The sequence below is a fragment of the Mustela putorius genome, unplaced genomic scaffold (assembly GCF_011764305.1).
Source record: "Mustela putorius furo isolate JIRA1106 unplaced genomic scaffold, ASM1176430v1.1 tig00000759_pilon_pilon_pilon, whole genome shotgun sequence".
Classification (NCBI taxonomy): Eukaryota; Metazoa; Chordata; class Mammalia; order Carnivora; family Mustelidae; genus Mustela; species Mustela putorius.
The window spans coordinates 10,789,980-10,808,264 of record NW_025421467.1 but is presented as its reverse complement, the minus strand read 5'-3'; the positions used below and the strand labels follow the sequence as shown (position 1 = coordinate 10,808,264).

The window sequence follows — 18,285 nt, the reverse complement described above, 5'->3', positions numbered from 1 at the left end:
GTTCTCAGTACAAAGAGATTTTTCTGGTGGTCCCCTTTCCTCACTCATCAGAAAAGCAATAAAGTAACTGAGGGCAAAGATGAGAATTAACTGAAGGAAGCAGAACAGTTCCTTTGGCAACCGAGTTAGGGTGGGAATTGCCTATTTATAAAAGAGTCACATTTCACTTGTAGTTTAAACCTATTCCTTAAGATGTGTAATGCTCTCTTCACTCTTTACTGCTGGGATAATTTCTAAGACTAGTTAGCTACTGGGACTGAAACCACATAGAAGTACTTGAAGGTCTGCTTGTAAAGAAAGTTGAAGAACTGTGAATAGTAATCAATCATCTACTTTGCATTTCAAAGCAGTGATAAGATATGATAACACTTTGAAGACGAACACTGAAGTAAATTGCAGTATGTGAGAAGCATGGTTTACTAACACTTCAGACTCCAACTGCTTTCTCCCCGTCTCTATTTCCCTCACTCTTTTAACTCTTCAGTATCAATTGCCTGTCTTTTCTCTCAAGTTCTAGGGGATCCTCTCATCCTTGCTTCTTTTGATGTGGCTCTTTCCCCTCCATGGGGGAGCTGTTTTTCTCTTTTTCTTGCTGCTCCTTTCTGTTCCCTTTTCCCCCCTCTTGTTTTTCCTCTCTCCTGGCTCTCATTTTCACTTGCTTCTGACTCACATTAAGAATGGGGGGAAAACCTGGAATGTGGTGAAAGGCAACTACTACAGAACTGTACCAATGAAGGGCTGAGTTTATGTTAGCGACAATTATTTTTAATAACTTTTTTGTTGGGTGACAAATAGCGCACCTCTAAGCACTTTTTACACTTCCAGGAGTGCTTGTGTTAGAAGAGAAAATGCAATTAAAACATCCTGGGGGGAGGTAGATAAACTCTGGTCAAGTTAGACCAATCTTTTTTTTTTTTTTTTTAAGATTTTATTTATTTATTTGACAGAGAGAGATCACAAGTAGATGGAGAGGCAGGCAGAGAGAGAGAGGGGGAAGCAGGCTCCCTGCTGAGCAGAGAGCCCAATGTGGGACTTGATCCCAGGACCCTTAGATCATGACCTGAGCCTAAGGCAATGGCTTAACCCACTGAGCCACCCAGGCGCCCAAGATAGACCAATCTTGACTTCACGAGGCTACCTCTGGCTGCCTCAAAAGAGAGACTTGGAGCAGGTTTTCTATTATGTATTTTCAATTTATAGTTCACATCACATTCTCACATACATGTTAAATATGCTTCAACATGTGAGTTTCACTCCACTGTGACTGTGGATTTACTCTGTTCTTTAAAGATCAAGAGTTCTCAGGAAAAAATGTTTCACCGCCTCAGATTTAGACATGATCTGGTGCATTTGCACATCTAGATTCTGCAGGAGTAAACAGTTTTTTATTTCTCGTAATGAAATGAAAAAGAAGGTAATAAAAGATAGCTTAGTTTATCCTTAGTTATTCTTATGAAGCCTCTGTCATTTCATTTATTAAAATTTATGGATCCAAAAAACCTAAGGCTATTTACAAATAACTTGCAAATAATTATGTAAACATTGACTGCATAGTCAACCAGTTGCAATCCATATAGTTCATCATAGCTGATAGTAAAATTAAAATATAATGCCTGTCTTCTTCCAATGTTTTTTTAAAATACCATTATTATTATATTAAAAGTAAAATGACTATAAATTTCAAATGTCCTATTACTGAGCAAATGTCATTCAATAAACTTATTTTTACAGTATGAAAAACAGAACATATCATCTCATCAAAACTGTGACTCAATGATTGATCTTTTATGCGTGAAAAAGATCAGAATTGTTTTTTTGTTTTGTTTTGTTTTGTTTTGTTTTGTTTCGTTTTCTCTTGTCACAATCTTATTTCATTCGTTGGTAAACACAGTAGTGTTTAGGATCTGACAAATGATATCTTCCCATTTTTCAATTCTTTGGAATGACAATCAACAAATAATATCTTAGTATCTTAAATACATTTACTAATGTAAAATATATTACATCTAGAAAAGCCAACAAAACAGAAAATTGGCTCCTAGGTTATTCCTAATATAAATTCTATAATTTTATAATTATTACTTCCTATACATACTCAATGGAACAATACCCAAGGAATTTAAACTTTTTTAAAGCAATAAAATTAATATCTAAAGGAATGCTTTGTATAATTCTGTAGGAGTGTCTGTGTGTGTGTGTCTGTGTGTGTGTGTGTGTCTGTGTGTGTGAGTGTGTGTGTGTGTCTCTGTGTATATGTAGATAGAAAGGTACATAGATCAATCAATAGAAAAATTAGAAAAGTAAGGAAAAGCATACTTTAATTAAATGCATAATCATGGCTGCTGATCCATGTTACTGATGCTAAATGGTTTTCACTTTAATGAGCCATTTTAAATGAAATGGTTGCCTGCAATTAGACATCTGCAATCCAAGGAAAGCAAGCCAACTATGTAGTCTGGCTGCCAGAATTACAGTGCATTCCTCAGCAGGACAATGAAGAGAAAGGATAATTGTAATTATCACATATACATCTTTAGAGTTCTGTGGTTGAAAGAGTGTGCAAAACAAGGCTTCTTAATATATTTAATTGCTATGTATTAATAAAGGGTTGTCAAAAAGAGTTGCTTTTAATGTATCCATATTCCATTAGCAGTATTACTACCCCATAGTCACAAAGTACATATTTCAACACAGGAACCTGCATAAAAGGAAATAACAAAGGGCTCTCACATTTTATGAGTCTCAGCTATATGTCTGGGGTCACAATTAAGGGATTTGGGTAGGTTTGGGGCACCTCAGTGGTTCAGTCGGTTAAGCATTTGCCTTTGGCTCAAGTCATGATCCAAGGGTCCTGGGATGGAGTCCCACATTGGGCTCCCCAATCAGTGGGGAGCCTGCCTCTCCCTCTCCCTCTCCCTCTGCCTCTCCCCCTGCTCACACACTCTCTCTCTCACTCACTCACTTTCTCAGATAAATAAATAAGGTCTTTTAAAAAAAAAAAAAGGTTGGATGGGTTATCATGTTCCTAATTGAAGACAAGTAAAATAGCTCTTAAAATATTTGGATGAACATCAAGTGTTGTATTTGTCATAGATAACTGAGTCAGTAAGGGCAACATATCCATCCTAATAGTAAAGATACTGTGTGCTCACTGTATGTACTGTTATCTACATGTTTACAAATGAGGGAACTCAGGCACAGCTGGTGTAACCAATACACCCAAGTCCACACTTGTACTACCCACCAATGCTAGTCAGAATTCAAACCCAGGTCTGGGGCATCTGGGTGGCTCCGCCAGTTAAGCATCTGCCTTTGGCTCAGGTCATGAGTCAGAGTCCCACATCAGGCTCTCCACTTAGCAGGGAGTCAGGTTCTACCTCTCCTCTCCCTGCTGCTCCTGATCTCTCCCTTTCTTGTTCTATTTCGCACATGCATGCTCTCTCTCCCTCAAATACATGAATAAAATCTTTTAAAAAACAGAAAACAAACAACAGAAAACAAAATCTAAATCTGGCTTTCTTTAAAGACCGATACGGTCAACCACTTTAATTAATTAACTTATTTTCATTTTCTTTTTAAAAACAACTCCTGGTGTCAGAAATGTGGATGCAGATCTTGGCTGTGCCACTTCATTGTATGATTTGCATAAGTTGTTTTACCTTTTAAATGTCAGCTTCCTTGCATGCATATTAAATGGAAATGCAAATACGTACGATGGGGAGTTGTTTATATAATTCAGTGGAAATAAGGGTCATACTGTATGTAGCACATGGTATGTACTCAATGGGCTGATCTATTATTATTAGCTGATGACAGTTATCTGACTCACATCATTTAATCCTTATACCTGCCATATCTGTGGTAAATTAATCCTACTAATTTCAAATATCTTTGGCTTTCAGATTAGATGCTTTTTATTACCTCAACAACATAATTTATCGAAATTATTTTTAAACCTAATGCTACTGCATTTGGGCAAGTACCATTTGGTAATTTATTCACAACCATCTGCACATTTTATCATTTCTGTTTTAGCTATTCCTTTGTGTACAGATCTTAACCTCTAAAATATACCTATCCGCTTCATGTGCACAGAGGTAACTTTGAATTATCTATAAGCTGTAACTTCACTTTACATTTTTAAGCCCTCACCTTTAAAGGTGGAGCTGCAGGACCTTTTCCCCTTCCCATCTCTCTTCACAGTCTCATCTCCTGTCCGGTCGTGTGTATTTTGTATTCTTTGCACAGCTCCACGGGAAACGGACTGGGCCCTCATTATAGCGCAGTCACAAGGAAGAAGAGCTTTAAAACCAAGATTTCAAATAGTTTCTCTTTCCTCTCAGGAAAAGTAGAAATCAGCCAGACAAATCATTAAAAGATAAAGAGTTGAAAGAGAGCTTGCAACAAGTGATGTGCCTATCGTGTACCGGTTTGGTGAGCAACACCAGGCGAGCTGCGTGGAAGGGAGAACAGCCACAAAAGAGAACCAGGCCAGGCCACCTGCAAAGAAGCTTTACTGAATCACGTTCCTGGTGAGGTTTCTATGCACTCCAAGAACATCAGATGTACCAGTGTTGGGCTTTATTCTTTAAAATACATTTTCCTATCAAATATCCTGTTCTATTTTCTACTAGCTCTGCATCATTCAGGACAGGATTACTTGAAATATGAAATAATATTCATTTTTCTGTGATATTTCCCCCAATTCTAGTCACTCTATTGCCACGTATCAATATAAAAAGCATGTAAATCAGAATTAGTTGTCTCGTATTGTTAAATCAGGCATATTTGGAAAGAATTTATGTTTCAGTTGCTAAACATAGCTTAGTGTCTGATGTTCAGTAAATATTTAAGTAATTGGATATATGTGAATGAATTGATTAAAAAGTGCTTATATTTTACTATATATAATATTTAATATAAAATGTGAGATGCTGAAAACAAAGACCAAAATACAGTTTAGGGAAAATATTGTTAAAAATTAATATCTTGAGGGCGGCACAAGAGGATGGGGCGCGGCGGAGGACACGGCGGCCGCCGCGGGGCTCGATCGGGCAAAGGCGACGACATCGTCGGCGGCGGCGGCGACGGGTCTTCCTCCTCCCTCACTCCCTTGCTCCTTTTTTCCTTCCTCCTCCTTTCCTTTTTGGCCGGGTCTCATCCACTTCCCCTAACGGCGGCCCCAATCCTACGTAAAGGCATGACTTCCGGGCATCGCAGGGAAAATAGGGTGCAAGCCCAGAAACTATTTCCCCATCACCACTTGTTGAAAAACTCATTTGAAGGCATCTCCGGGTTTGAACAAACGAAAGTGCCAGGATTTCAAGCGTCTTTGGTTTTGCGCTGCAGACCCTTCACTACTGAGTATCAAGACAAGAAAACTGGAAACTGATCGGAACCTTATTCAGAGTCAGAATGCAAAGATTTGTAGTGACAGCACCACCTGCCCGAAACCGTTCTAAGACTGCTTTGTATGTGACTCCCCTGGATCGAGTCACTGAGTTTGGAGGTGAGCTGCACGAAGATGGAGGAAAACTCTTCTGCACTTCTTGCACTGTGGTTCTGAATCATGTTCGCAAGTCTGCCATTAGTGACCACCTTAAGTCAAAGACTCACACCAAGAGGAAGGCAGAATTTGAAGAGCAGAAGGTAAGAAAGAAGCAGAGGCCTCTAACTGCATCCCTTCAGTGCAACAGTACTGCGCAAACAGAGAAAGTCAGTGTTATCCAGGACTTTGTGAAAATGTGCCTGGAAGCCAACATCCCACTTAAGAAGGCTGATCACCCAGCAGTCCGTGCTTTCCTGTCTCGCCACATAAAGAATGGAGGCTCCATACCTAAGTCAGACCAGCTGAGGAGAGCATATCTGCCTGATAGATATGAGAATGAGAATCAACTCCTCAACTCACAAGATTGTTAACAAGGAGGTTACCACCATTGTGATCAAGATAAATGTGGAGTATTAAAGTTAAAAAAAATTAATATCTTGATACATTCAAGTAGGTAGTAAGTTCCTATTTAGGCAAGGTGGCAGGCAGCCCTATAAAGAAAACAAACTCAAAATCTAGTATTACTTTGCTTTTTGGACTTGGTTCCTATGTGGTAAAAATGTTATGAATAAAAATGATTAACAAGTATAGCCTTCCATTTCAAAACACAAATGTGTTTTGCTTTATCTGTATTTTTTCAGTTTTTAAAATATGTAAAAGATATACAATTCAACCAAAGAGAAGACAGTTGTGCACATAAAATGCTAAAAATACATAGCACTCACGTAATTTTATAGTCCCTTTATGTGCATTTTTTCAAACGTGTAATCATTATTTGGTATTTTTGACAATATGCTGCTTTGGATATATGATGTAATTTCCACCAATATAAATTCCTATCTTCATTTGGAAGACTGCAGTCATCAATTAAACTGTCACAGGTTTGGTTCCTACCAAAGCCAAGTGATTATAAATGTTTATGCTCCTCGCTGTCACAGTTGATTCCTGCTTGTATGCATATCTGAATTACAAGTTTATTATCAAATCAGAACTATAACCAATTCACAAGGATATTATGCAGTCAAGTTTTCTTTAAGCATTTAAAAATGCACTAGTTAGATTATTGATTCGTTTTAGTACCTTTCGTTGGGCTTCTAGAAAATCACTGCTATAATCTTCTGAGTCAACAGACACTATCTTTGCACTAGCAAGTCTTGATTTTCTAATAAACATAGAGGCTAACCAAGCATAACCACTTTTAATGAGGATTAGATCTTTTCTCTGGACACTGTTTGCATAAGAAGCTATCCAATACACGAGGATTTTTCTTCGAATCCTCTATGAAGAGAAAATTACAATAATTATCTTAAGTTTGTCATAATAATTAATTCAATTTAATTATTAAATTTAATTATTGTAAATTTTTAAAATTTTATTGTAATAACTATCTAAGAACTGTCTTATGTTATTATGTATAGAAGTATCTTCTTCAATCTTCAGGAGATTTTTAAAAAATCCTGAAAAACTAAAGACTGTATTTAAAATGAGTGGTTGACTTTAAGATTTTGATAGTTTCATTAATCAAATTCTCACAAAAGTATTTCTGCAAATAAACTTCAATAAAAATGGGTTATGTAATCATCATGCAATTTACATTATCAAAACCAAAGATAAATTATCATTTATCTTAAGAATCTATAAAATAAAATTCATTTCCCTTGTTGGGTGGAGCAATCAGGTGAGTATAATGTGTCGTGCTAAATGTAGGAAAATCTAAGCAGTCTTTGGGCAGTCAGTGAGCAGTGTGAAGTGTTGATCTCTTGAACTATGTCCAGAGAGCTGGGGACTTTATAAACATAGAAGATGAAAATTGTACATTTAAGAAATAATGGTTTGGCTGGGGTGCCTGGGTGGCTCAGTGGGTTAAAGCCTCTGCTTTCGGCTCAAGTCATGATCCCAGGGTCCTGGGATCGAGCCCCACATTGGGCTCTCTGCTCAGCAGGGAGCCTGCTTCCTCCTCTCTCTCTGTCTGCCTCTCTGCCTACTTGTGATCTCTGTCTGTCAAATAAATAAATAAATCTTAAAAAAAAAAAAGAAATGATGTTTTGGCTAAGGTAAACAGGTATCAAAGCCGAAACTAACCACTGAGTCATTCATCTGATAATACTACTTATATAACAACATAAAAATATTATATCTTTTTCCAGATGATTCATTTATGAACATAAAAGAGAAAATGTCTTCTGCACAGAAATAAGTAAAAGATAATCAACAACTGTCTAGTATCCGCAGATGTCAGCTCAGATTCAGTAGAGGTAATTTAGATAAAATATTTAGATAATTTAGATAAAATATTTCAAATTAAAATAGTGATGATTCTAGGTTTCACATTTATGGAATCCCATAGAACTAAAATCAGACAACCTTTAAAATATGGGACAATCAACCACTCAAATGTTGTTCCTAATGTTGGTCCTTTTGGGAAATCCTGCCTTGGGAAAAGGTCAGACAAAGGGAAAAAAATCTATAGCTGTATAAATTCACCTTGAAGAGCCACATGTGTTGGGTATAAGAGCAGCAGTTTAATATATGAATAATTGTTATCCATGAAAAACCATAAGCCTAGATCACCACCTCAAAATAACTACTTGATACACTGAATTCACAAAGGTGAAAATAGCTTTTATGGAAGGTAATGCTGAAGGCGATGGGAGCATAGCAGAGACACCAATATAGAGAGAGCAATAAAATAAAGATAAGATTGAAAAGCCATGTCCAGATTATAGGAGTCCCTCAATGAAATACCTATGGGATAAGGAAATGTCAGAATCGAGATAAGGGGGGAACTTCTCATCATTTTAGTTTCCAAATTTCCTACATCCCTGAGCTCTTATATTAATTGACCATATCACTTATTCTGTCACCTCATTAGGTTTGTCTTAAGCATTTAAAGTGTCTCCTCTTCCCCCAACTAGGTACCACTTTCTAAATACAAGAATTATGACTTGATCATCTTTCATTAATGCTTTCTCAGCTAACCAAATTCTTCTATGCACATTTTATGTGCCCAAAAAATCCATTTTGACTGCACATCAGAAAAAAAGACTATACCTAAGATTAGAATGACTATATAATTTTTTTTCCAAGCTGAAGCTTTTTTGAGAATGGGGTAAGAGGATACATTATTAACCATTATTCTCTGACAATCAGGATTGTCCAAGACACAACAAACTGTATGACCACCTAACCTAAGATAAATATGGCCACTGTGCAACTTCATTGAAGGTTAATATAAAGTCAAGACAATATAAACAAGCAACATTTACTGACCTACATGAAGGGTACATATGCTTTCAATATTTTTAAGACCATATCATTCTCAACTTCAGTGGGAATATGATCTTCCAATGGCAGGAAGATTTTCTACACTGAATACCATCTTAAAACTCATTAAATAATGGCACCCCTAGAACATATTAAGTACTAAATGATCCTAGAACTCCATTTAAGCTGTCCCAGTTTTTTCAAGGTTGACATTGGCTCAGTCCTGGTTTTTCTCTAGAGAATCAAAGTATTGTAAATGAGTTTTTGCAACAGACATGGTAATGATCTTCATGGTTGCTATAAGTTCCTTTCAAGCATTTAAGCTTGAAATAATTAGTGAAATTAAAATGTTAATTTAACAGAAAATAATATCATTTCTATTTTTAAAAAGCAAAGACTAAATTGTAAGTTAAGTCAATAATGACCATGTCCTTAGAAAGTTACAAATAAATGATGCAGGTAGTTGAAATATAATTTAGAAAAGTCTACTGAAAGTCAATTTATAGTATTAATTTTAACATGAACATTCACTAATTATTCAGTTTTTTTCCTGTTTTTAACCAATTTGGCTTCCTCCTTTCAATTTCATCCACACTATCTCTTCTCAAAATATACCAATTCTTGTGGTATATTCAGTGTTTTGTCTTTAATAAGTCAAAGTTTAACTTAAAATGTGACACATTCACTCAATTCCCATACATAAAAACACAACTGGGCAAAGTAATAAAAATAATAATAATAAAGGAATAATGTTGAAAGAGGAGAGATCACATTAGAAAGTATTTAAAATATATCACTGGTGGTATAGATACATTTAGTAACTCTATACAATGTAAAATAAGAAAATGACAGCAAGAAGAGTTAAAGGAGAGAGACTTTATAATAATAAATATTACAATCATCTGTGGGCATTTTCTCCATAAGATATGAAATTCACATAAAAAGGGAGACATCTAATTTCTCTCCATAGCTCTCTTTGTTGCCCAACAATGATGTCATATTTTGAATTTATGTCTAATTATTATTTATTATATAAGGACCGTTGAGTTTCTCACATACTTCACTGGATTTCACTTATTATTTACTCAGTTAAATACCTTAGTGTTTAGAATCCTCAGCTGTAAAAAGAAGGGATCACACCAATCAATCACTAAGGTTTCATTCAACTCTAGGATTATGATCTTATAATTACAGATATTCAGTATGGTACAAAATGCATCTGCAGCCACAGAGGCAGGCACTTGCAAGATATTCATGAGATAAAAGTATTCTCAAGTTTCTAGTAATTGGCTTACTCAAAAAAATGTTGCTTGGCATTTTGCAACCTATTCTTATTTTTGAGATTTCTAAAATAATTTTCTATCTTAGATGCTACAGTGGAAAATTTTGTCACTTGGTTGATATGACTCACAGTTGAGTTCTATTATGTCTAGAACAGAATAATAAACACTTTCTCTTATTTGTGTGTGTGTGAAAATTTTACTTTTGCAGTTTATAGAGTTAGTTTCTGAGAAACAATAGACTTGTAAAGAAAAAGATAAATGTTGAGCATGAGTCACTTCTATTTCAATCTTAGCTATCTTGTTATCCTTCATATTTGAGATGACACTACTGACCCACTCAAAGTAGTGAGTCCATTATTATTTTTTTTAAACAGATTTAACTACTTATCCATTCTTTCTGTCTTACCTATATGCAGACATGACAAAGTATATCTTTCTGGAAGATGTTTGGTATCAGGATATACTTTCTGAAGATGAAGTCTTTAAAATGACCAAATTGTATGTATTCCTGAGTAAGATGCTCTGATCCCTTAAAAGAAGAGTTAAGAAAACAACTGCCCCCCTCCAGATTATTCTATAATGATCACATTTTATATAACTAGCTCCCATATCTTGTCTGTTTGTTCTGTCCTGTCAACTTTGGACTCAGATTTTCTTGGTCTCTGACTGATGCCACCATCCTACTTATTTCCTTGTACCAGGAATTAGAAGTTTCCCTTCTCATCACCATCTCATAGCATTTCATCCCTTTGGTCCTCAACTTGCCTACCAAGGACCAATCCAAAAGTAGCTCTACAGTCGGCATCCATTCCACCATGCATATAATCCATTTGGGCTATCTGGCTGAGGAGAAGACAGAAATCCAATAAAATGGGACTAAAAAGTGGAGTTTCAGTCACTGTACTTGTACTCATTAACATCACCTGTTATTTCTAGAGGCACAGATTCTAGTCACTCTAACTATATACAAACAATTTCATCAGTAATAAAAATGGTGAGAAACATATAAATAAATATAAGGACAACAGATTATGTAGAGTCAAATATATAGATTTGCTTGGATCTGAAAGTAAAAAGAAAGAAAAAATAGGAAGAATTAGTACATTTTAAATGTAGCACTATAAAGCTGAATCACAAAAGTTATTTTTAAAATGGACTACTAGAGAGATTTACTAGATATATGTTCTAGTCTAGTTCTGCCATAATCAGTAAAATCTTGAGATAGTCACTAACCTCCTCATACTATAATTTGTTTTGTTTATTTAAAGGGAAAAATACTACTAATGATTATATATTTTTCAGAAATGCCTGAGATGTGGATGTAAATAATAATAGCAACTACAACACCACATTTGATCCTCACTACTGGTGCTTTTAATAATAAAGTGGAAACATTACTGACCCTCCTGATAGTATACTATAGTTTTAAAATAATATTTTTAGAGTTTATACAGACTAAATTTTTTGTGAAAATGTAAATCTGGAGAAAAGAGTTGAGTGAAAAGATTGAATTCCTTGAGAAGCATGCAATATTGGAATTTGGAAGTAATTTCTTTAAGGCTAGTAAAATAGAAGATATATGCATGTTGTATATTTGACAATGTCAGAATTCCATAGTAGTTTACAAAAAGTTAAAGAAACATGAAATGAAAATAATGGAAAGACCAGAGTAAAGAAGTAAGTATAATTTAAAAAGGAAATGATAAAGAAAACTAAATGTAGAATAACACTGAATAATGAAGAAGAGAATACACAGAATATTAACAAATATTAAGTTTATTTCCATGTAAATCATTGCTATAAAACCTGCCTTTTTTTTTTTAAAGATTTTATTTATTTATCAGAGAGAGAGCGGGGAAGAGAGCCAGCACAGGCAGACAGAATGGCAGGCAGAGGCAGAGGGAGAAGCAGGCTCCCCGCCGAGCAAGGAGCCTGACGTGGGACTCGATCCCAGGACTCTGGGATCATGACCTGAGCCAAAGGCAGCCGCTTAACCAACTGAGCCACCCAGGCGTCCCTAAAACCTGCCTTTTAAAGTAGAAAAAAAGGGAGGGTGCTTTTGAGTAGCTTAGTCAGTTCAATGTCAGATTCTTGATTTCAGATCAAGTCATTATCTCAGGGTTGTGAGATGGAGCCCTGTGTCGGGCTCTATGCTGGGTGTAAAGCCTGTTTGGAATTCTCTCTCTTCTTCTCCCTCTGCCTCCCCTCACTCTCTCTATCAAACTCTAAAATAAAATAAAATAAAATATTAGAAAAAGAGACATTCACATGTTCTGAGAGCAAAAAAAGCAACAACCTGAACTAAATTGTCACTAAGTACATATAAATTAAAAGAAGCTATCTGTTTTAAGAAATGGCAACATCATTAAAAATTTCTCACCCTGATAAACAAAGGAATGCACCTTATTCAAATGTTGAAATACAACTGTTCAATTTTGCCAGTGAACTAAGAAATTACAAGATTGCTTATGATCAGTTTCTTAAGTCCTGGCATCAGTAAACAGTACCTTTACAGTGAAGGAACCAAGATGTGAAAATAATTCATCTTTGATGTAAGAAATATAATTGCTAAGATTCTGGCTCTAAAAATTGTTTGTTTGTTTGTTTGTTTTTAAGATTTAATTTATTTATTTGACAGAGAGATCTCAAGTAGGCAGAGAGGCAGGTGGTGGGGGAGTGGGAGTGGAGGTGGGATGCAGGCTCCCAACCAAGCAGAGAGCCCAATGCAGGACTCAATCCCAGGACCCCAAGACTATGACCTGAGCCAAAGGCAGAGGCCCAACCCACTGAGCCACCCAAGCACCTCCGGCCCTAAAGGTTTTATAAAGTTATCTGAAAATAATTCTTTTTAAATTTTTTCCAATTATATTGAGATGTAATTGACATATTACACTGTGTAACTTTATAAAAATAATTCCTAATAGAACAATTTCATCCAGTAGCAAAGTAAAGATGAAATTACAGTTTTGAGGGGTTCCTGGATAGCTCAGTCAGTTAAGCATCCAGCTCTTCATCTGGGTTCAGGTCGTGACCTCAGAGTCATGAGATCAAGCCCTGCCTTGGGCATCTCGCTCAGCAGGGAGTCTGTCTGAGATCCTCCCTCTCTCTCTGCTGCTCCCCCTGCTCTTTCCCTCTCTCTCTAAAATAAATAAATAAAATCTTTTTAAAAAGGAAAGTATAATTTTGAATTTCAATGATTCTTTTTTTATTCTTTTTTTCTTTCTTTCTTTCTTTTTTTTTTTTTTACAGTGTGTAAAGTGAGTTCAACTCAAACTTGTTATTGTTTTTTTCATCCAGGCTCTTTTAATTTTTTTTTTTACTATAAATTCTTTTACTATAAGCTTATTTGATAATTGACATCTCCATATCTAATCTTAGATGACTGAATTATTACTTGTCTGATTATTTTCCAAAAGTACTAAAGATATATGTCATATGAGAAACATTATGCTAGTGAATAAACAAAGATGAAGAGTCTAGAATGTTTTAGTGGGAAAAATACTGGTGTCCCAAAGCTTTTAAGACCTACGGCAGAAACACCAGGAATTATTACTAGATAATGCCTAATGTGTATTTTAATTTAAATCTAAATTAAGCAAAATTCTATTAGCTGAGTAGAATATTTGTTTAAGAAGAGACAAATTAACTGTTATGCTTAAATAAATGATGAACTAATAAGGTATTCAGGTATATTCAACTGGCTTACTCTGAAAATATAGAACATAAGAAAAAGAACTATAATACAAAAAATGCTTTCGATGTAAAAATTCATTAGTTATTTAGTGTACAGTATATTTAGTATTTAGTATGACAGTCTGAGTTGACAGAACACAAACTTTTTTAAGGGTATTGGGCTGAGACTCTCATAATTACACTGGGAACACATTGAAGATACAATACTCTTTTCTGAAATTTTGCTTTAACTCCAGAGATGACAAATGACCCAGGTGGGGTGAGGGAGGGGAAAGAGAAAGGAAAAAAAAATCATTTTGAGCTATGGTGAATATTCAGTAAAAATAAAAACATCTTTTTCAAAATGAATAACTGAATTAATTGCACCTATCTTTAATGCAAAACTTAGTGTTCTTGCTTCCCCCCTCTCTCTCTTTTGGAAAATGTATGAGCTCAAAAATATCACAACAACTTGTGCTTCTTTGTGAAATGAAAATAAAGAGTAATGCTATCACCACAGTGGCTCTAGGAGGAGAGTCAATGGACTATTAAATGGGAAATCATCTGTTTTCAGACTTTGCTTTGCCACTATTACATTCCTCCAGTGAGCTGTTATCTGGTAAAGGGGCCTTAATCGCCTCCTGTGCTGGTAGAAAACCTCCATGCATTTAGTACAGTTATTCATATAGTAATGTGCAATCACCTCCACATAAGAATTCCAGCTAAAATATATGCTTTCTCAGCAAAGCACTGCCATTAGTACATCTAACTGCCCACTGAACTCCAAAGACTTAATATTATTCTATCTCAGCCTATTGGAGGCTCATTGTTTAATCTGGACCTATTTGATGGTTCACAGTTACTTAGCTAATTTCTCCCTTTTTTCTTTCTCGTTTTGGGTATTAGTTCCTTGTTGTAAGACATATACAGACCTAAGTAAATGATATAAAATCAAATATTAACACTAGGTCATGTATATGTTTGGCTAGCAATGAAAGTATATTTTGCTCTAGCTGCTAGATAAGTTCATGGTGAGATGAAATGAAAAGCATAACAGCGACCAATGGGCCTGAAGAGAATGTGCCCGGTACTTTCCCCAAACAGCTGCTATTTGATTCAGAGAATCTGCCATGCAACAAATTAAAACACTTAGGACAATTATGTAGTCATGAAAAGAAAGCCTTTGCAGTATGTTGCACATTTCAGAACATATATTTATATGGCTTCTTTAAAATATATTAAAAGAAAAATATTTCATACATATTGTTCTTGGGAAGTAGAATGAGAAAATCACAAATTTGAGGGAGAAGGAATGCAAACATTGAAGGAAACATATGCTTTGCAGAGAGTTAAGCTTGTATTTTGCATGCTTAATAATTGCAGAAATTTTCATCAATTTGTATTTTCTTCAGTGATAGATAGGACTGAGCAAGTTATATAATAAAGTGATGACTGTATTCAGAGCATGAACACAGTATGTCAGCATTGAAAACCCTCCCTTGGGTGAGGATCACATCTAAGATTTGGTATCAAATCTCCACTTCTAAGAACAGTACAACAGGATAAACAAAACTAACCCCTATGGGCCTCAGTGTCTTCACTTAAAAGCAAAAGTGCTAAATTAGATAATCTCAAAGTCCCCCTTCCTATTACAAGAGTAGAGTCTTCTTCATTTTGGCAGCATGGTCTCACAAGGATTTTTTACAATATGCTAAGAGAGTCACAACCTAAATATGGGAGGAATGACCATAGTTGGGGATATAAAATTTATAATATTTTCTCTTTCTTCCTAAAAATCTTATAGCATAGAGATAATCTGCAGTACTTATATATCTTCAATTGTTCTTAGAATATCAGTATTCAGTAATAGTAAAAAGACTTTTTTACATCCAAATTAAGACTTGAATGTCTGACCTTTTTCCTCTGATGTGTGATATTTGTCACTATTATCCATAAAAATGTTTATAATAAAATGGTTCTTCTAATTCCTATCATAATCATGCATCTGACACTCAGTTGTTTCCCAGTTATTTTCTGGCGTATTCTCCCTCCCTCAATATATTATAATCTCCTAGAAAATAACAAATATTATTTTTCTTCATTTTTCTTAAAGGGCACCTAAAATAAGATAAGTGAATTTGCCAATAGCAGAGTTGAGTCTTGTTAGGGTACTCAGTTAATATCAGTGTGCAGTTTTTATTCTATTTTAATAAAATATATAAAAGCAAACATTGTGAATTAAAAAATAACTTGGGGTATAGATAAGATAATAATACTTCGTAAACCAACATTGACAGGAGGGTAAATAATACTTTATTAATAAATATGTTTTCATTATTAAGAAGAATGACTAATATAATTTAATATGACATTATATAATTTATAGAAATCAGCTATTTATGAACTTGGACAGCACACTTTAACAAAGACTAAATAAAGACTTTCTCCCAAATACATATAACATTTTGCTAAATTCAAAGATCAGTTTTGGAGGATTCTTATGGATTCAGTATATTATTGTGAATGTCAATTGCCTTAGTTTCAATGATAAATTTAAATTGGTACAATTTATTCATATACTTACACATACATGTGTGGCGAAGTACCTTTCAGTATCAAGTAGTGAAGATAAACATTCAGGCAACTGTGTTGGTTCCATCATGGAAGGAAGTACACACACACACACACACACACTCTCTCTCTCTCTCTCTCTTTGCCTAATCCCACTAAACATACATAAGGGCAGAGGTTTATCCCATTAATTCTGCTAAAAATTAGATGATAGGCCTCAAATGGAATTGCTCATGCTAAGTCCCACCCCACCAAACCAAGACTTAAATTACAGTTTTGGCTCTTCCAAGAATGGAATCTTAAACTAGTCAGTCAGGAATCCGCTGATCAGCACTAACTAGTTCAGTTACCACCCTCAGAGACAATGCCATCCCGTAAAGTAATCTTGAAACTACCAACCCATTTCTTTGGTCTAGTATAACTTTCTTGTTCTCCCTTCTGCTTTTAAACATCTCTTTTATACACCTTCTTGGTTCTCCTTTCTACCTGCTAGACTAGATGCTGTACAGCCATGTAAGTCAATTTTTGCTCCAATGAACTCTTAAAAATTTTTAATATGCCTCAGTTTATCTTTTAACAATTCTCATCGCAACAAGTGACTTTTTTCCCAAGGAAACTTCTTGTAACACAATTCCAGGAGTCAATTTTTTCCTAATTAAAAGCATGTCCTGTAAGTTCTGAACCCTTAATGAAGTTAGTAATTTAATTTGAATATATCCATTTCCAATGAATACTACGTCAACGTTAATACTCGGAAGTATGAAAGGAAACAAGATCTTTCTCATTATTAAAGTTTTATTTTACTTTAAAAAAATGCATCACCATTCAGGAAAGAATGAAAGATGAAAGGTGGTTTACTTTCCCATGAAGGTTTGTCAGACAGTACACTTGAATTTTCTCATCTTATGCCACCCCCTTGCCTTTTTTCTCTGCTTTCATTGTTTGCTCCCACTTACAACTCCTTTTTCTATACCTCATTCACAGGGCTTGCTAAACCAGAAACACCCCTAGAACAAATCCAAACACTTTCCATTCTTCTTTCAAAAATCCATTTCCTCCACAAAGCTACTTAATTAGATGGAAGTAAAGTGCTAATTTGCTAAGGGGAAAAGATCATTTGCATATCAATTTACACACTTTTCTCCAAGTATTTATAATTAGAGAGCAATCAACAAGCTTTTGAAGGCTGATAGAAAGGGGAAAATGATTCCTGTGGAGATTAAGGAGGCAGTAAAGTATGGAGATGAAGGGGCATTGGAGAAGGAGCCAGACATCCTCACATTGAGCAATAAATTTAACCTTTTGGGATATCAATTTTTTTAGCTATAAGATGGGAATAATTTTGCCTATTCTAAAAGTACATAGGCTTTAAGAATTAAGTTCATCATGCATGAGGGTCCAATACAAGAGGACTGCCTGTCTATTGTTGGTTAATGGAGTCAATAAGAAGCCATTATTTGACCTTTTTTATTAGAGTTACTTTCTCTGCAAAGAAGAATTAATGTATCTACCTTGCAGTTGGATATTTAAATAAGTCCAAAATATTTAAAATATCTGGAACATAATAAAGAATCAATGAACAAATATTTATAATTACTATTTTAGTTCCATATTTTATGGAATCTTAATGATTTTTCTAATCAGTCAGAGCATCAGAACTTTTAGAACCTTCTCTGGCTATTGCTTTCTTCCATTATAGTATACCTCTACTGTTCATTAGATCCTTCCTCTGTCAAAGGAACATTGGACCCAATTGTATTTTTTGCCACTGCCCCTCTTTGCTCTGCTCCTTTTCTCCTTGTTACTATTAACTTTTTTTTTTCCTTTTTAAGTAGGCTCCGCACCCAGCATGGAGCTCAACACAACCCTGAGATCAAGACCTGACCTGAGCTGAGATCAAGAGTTGGATGCTTAACTCACTGAGTCACCCAGGTGCCCTTATTTTTA

General features: G+C 35.1%; 2 protein-coding genes across 2 annotated transcripts in view; one reads left to right on the top strand and one right to left on the bottom strand.

The window, feature by feature from the left end:
• The window catches only part of GRIK2 (glutamate ionotropic receptor kainate type subunit 2), a 647,718-nt gene that overhangs the window by 304,081 nt on the left and 325,352 nt on the right, over positions 1-18,285 (bottom strand). The window lies entirely within an intron of this gene.
• On the top strand, positions 5,103-5,934 carry LOC101670391 (CGG triplet repeat-binding protein 1-like). The gene has a single exon (XM_004767093.3). It carries the CDS (start codon positions 5,416-5,418, stop codon positions 5,917-5,919), a length of 504 nt encoding a protein of 167 aa, XP_004767150.2. The 5' UTR covers positions 5,103-5,415; the 3' UTR covers positions 5,920-5,934.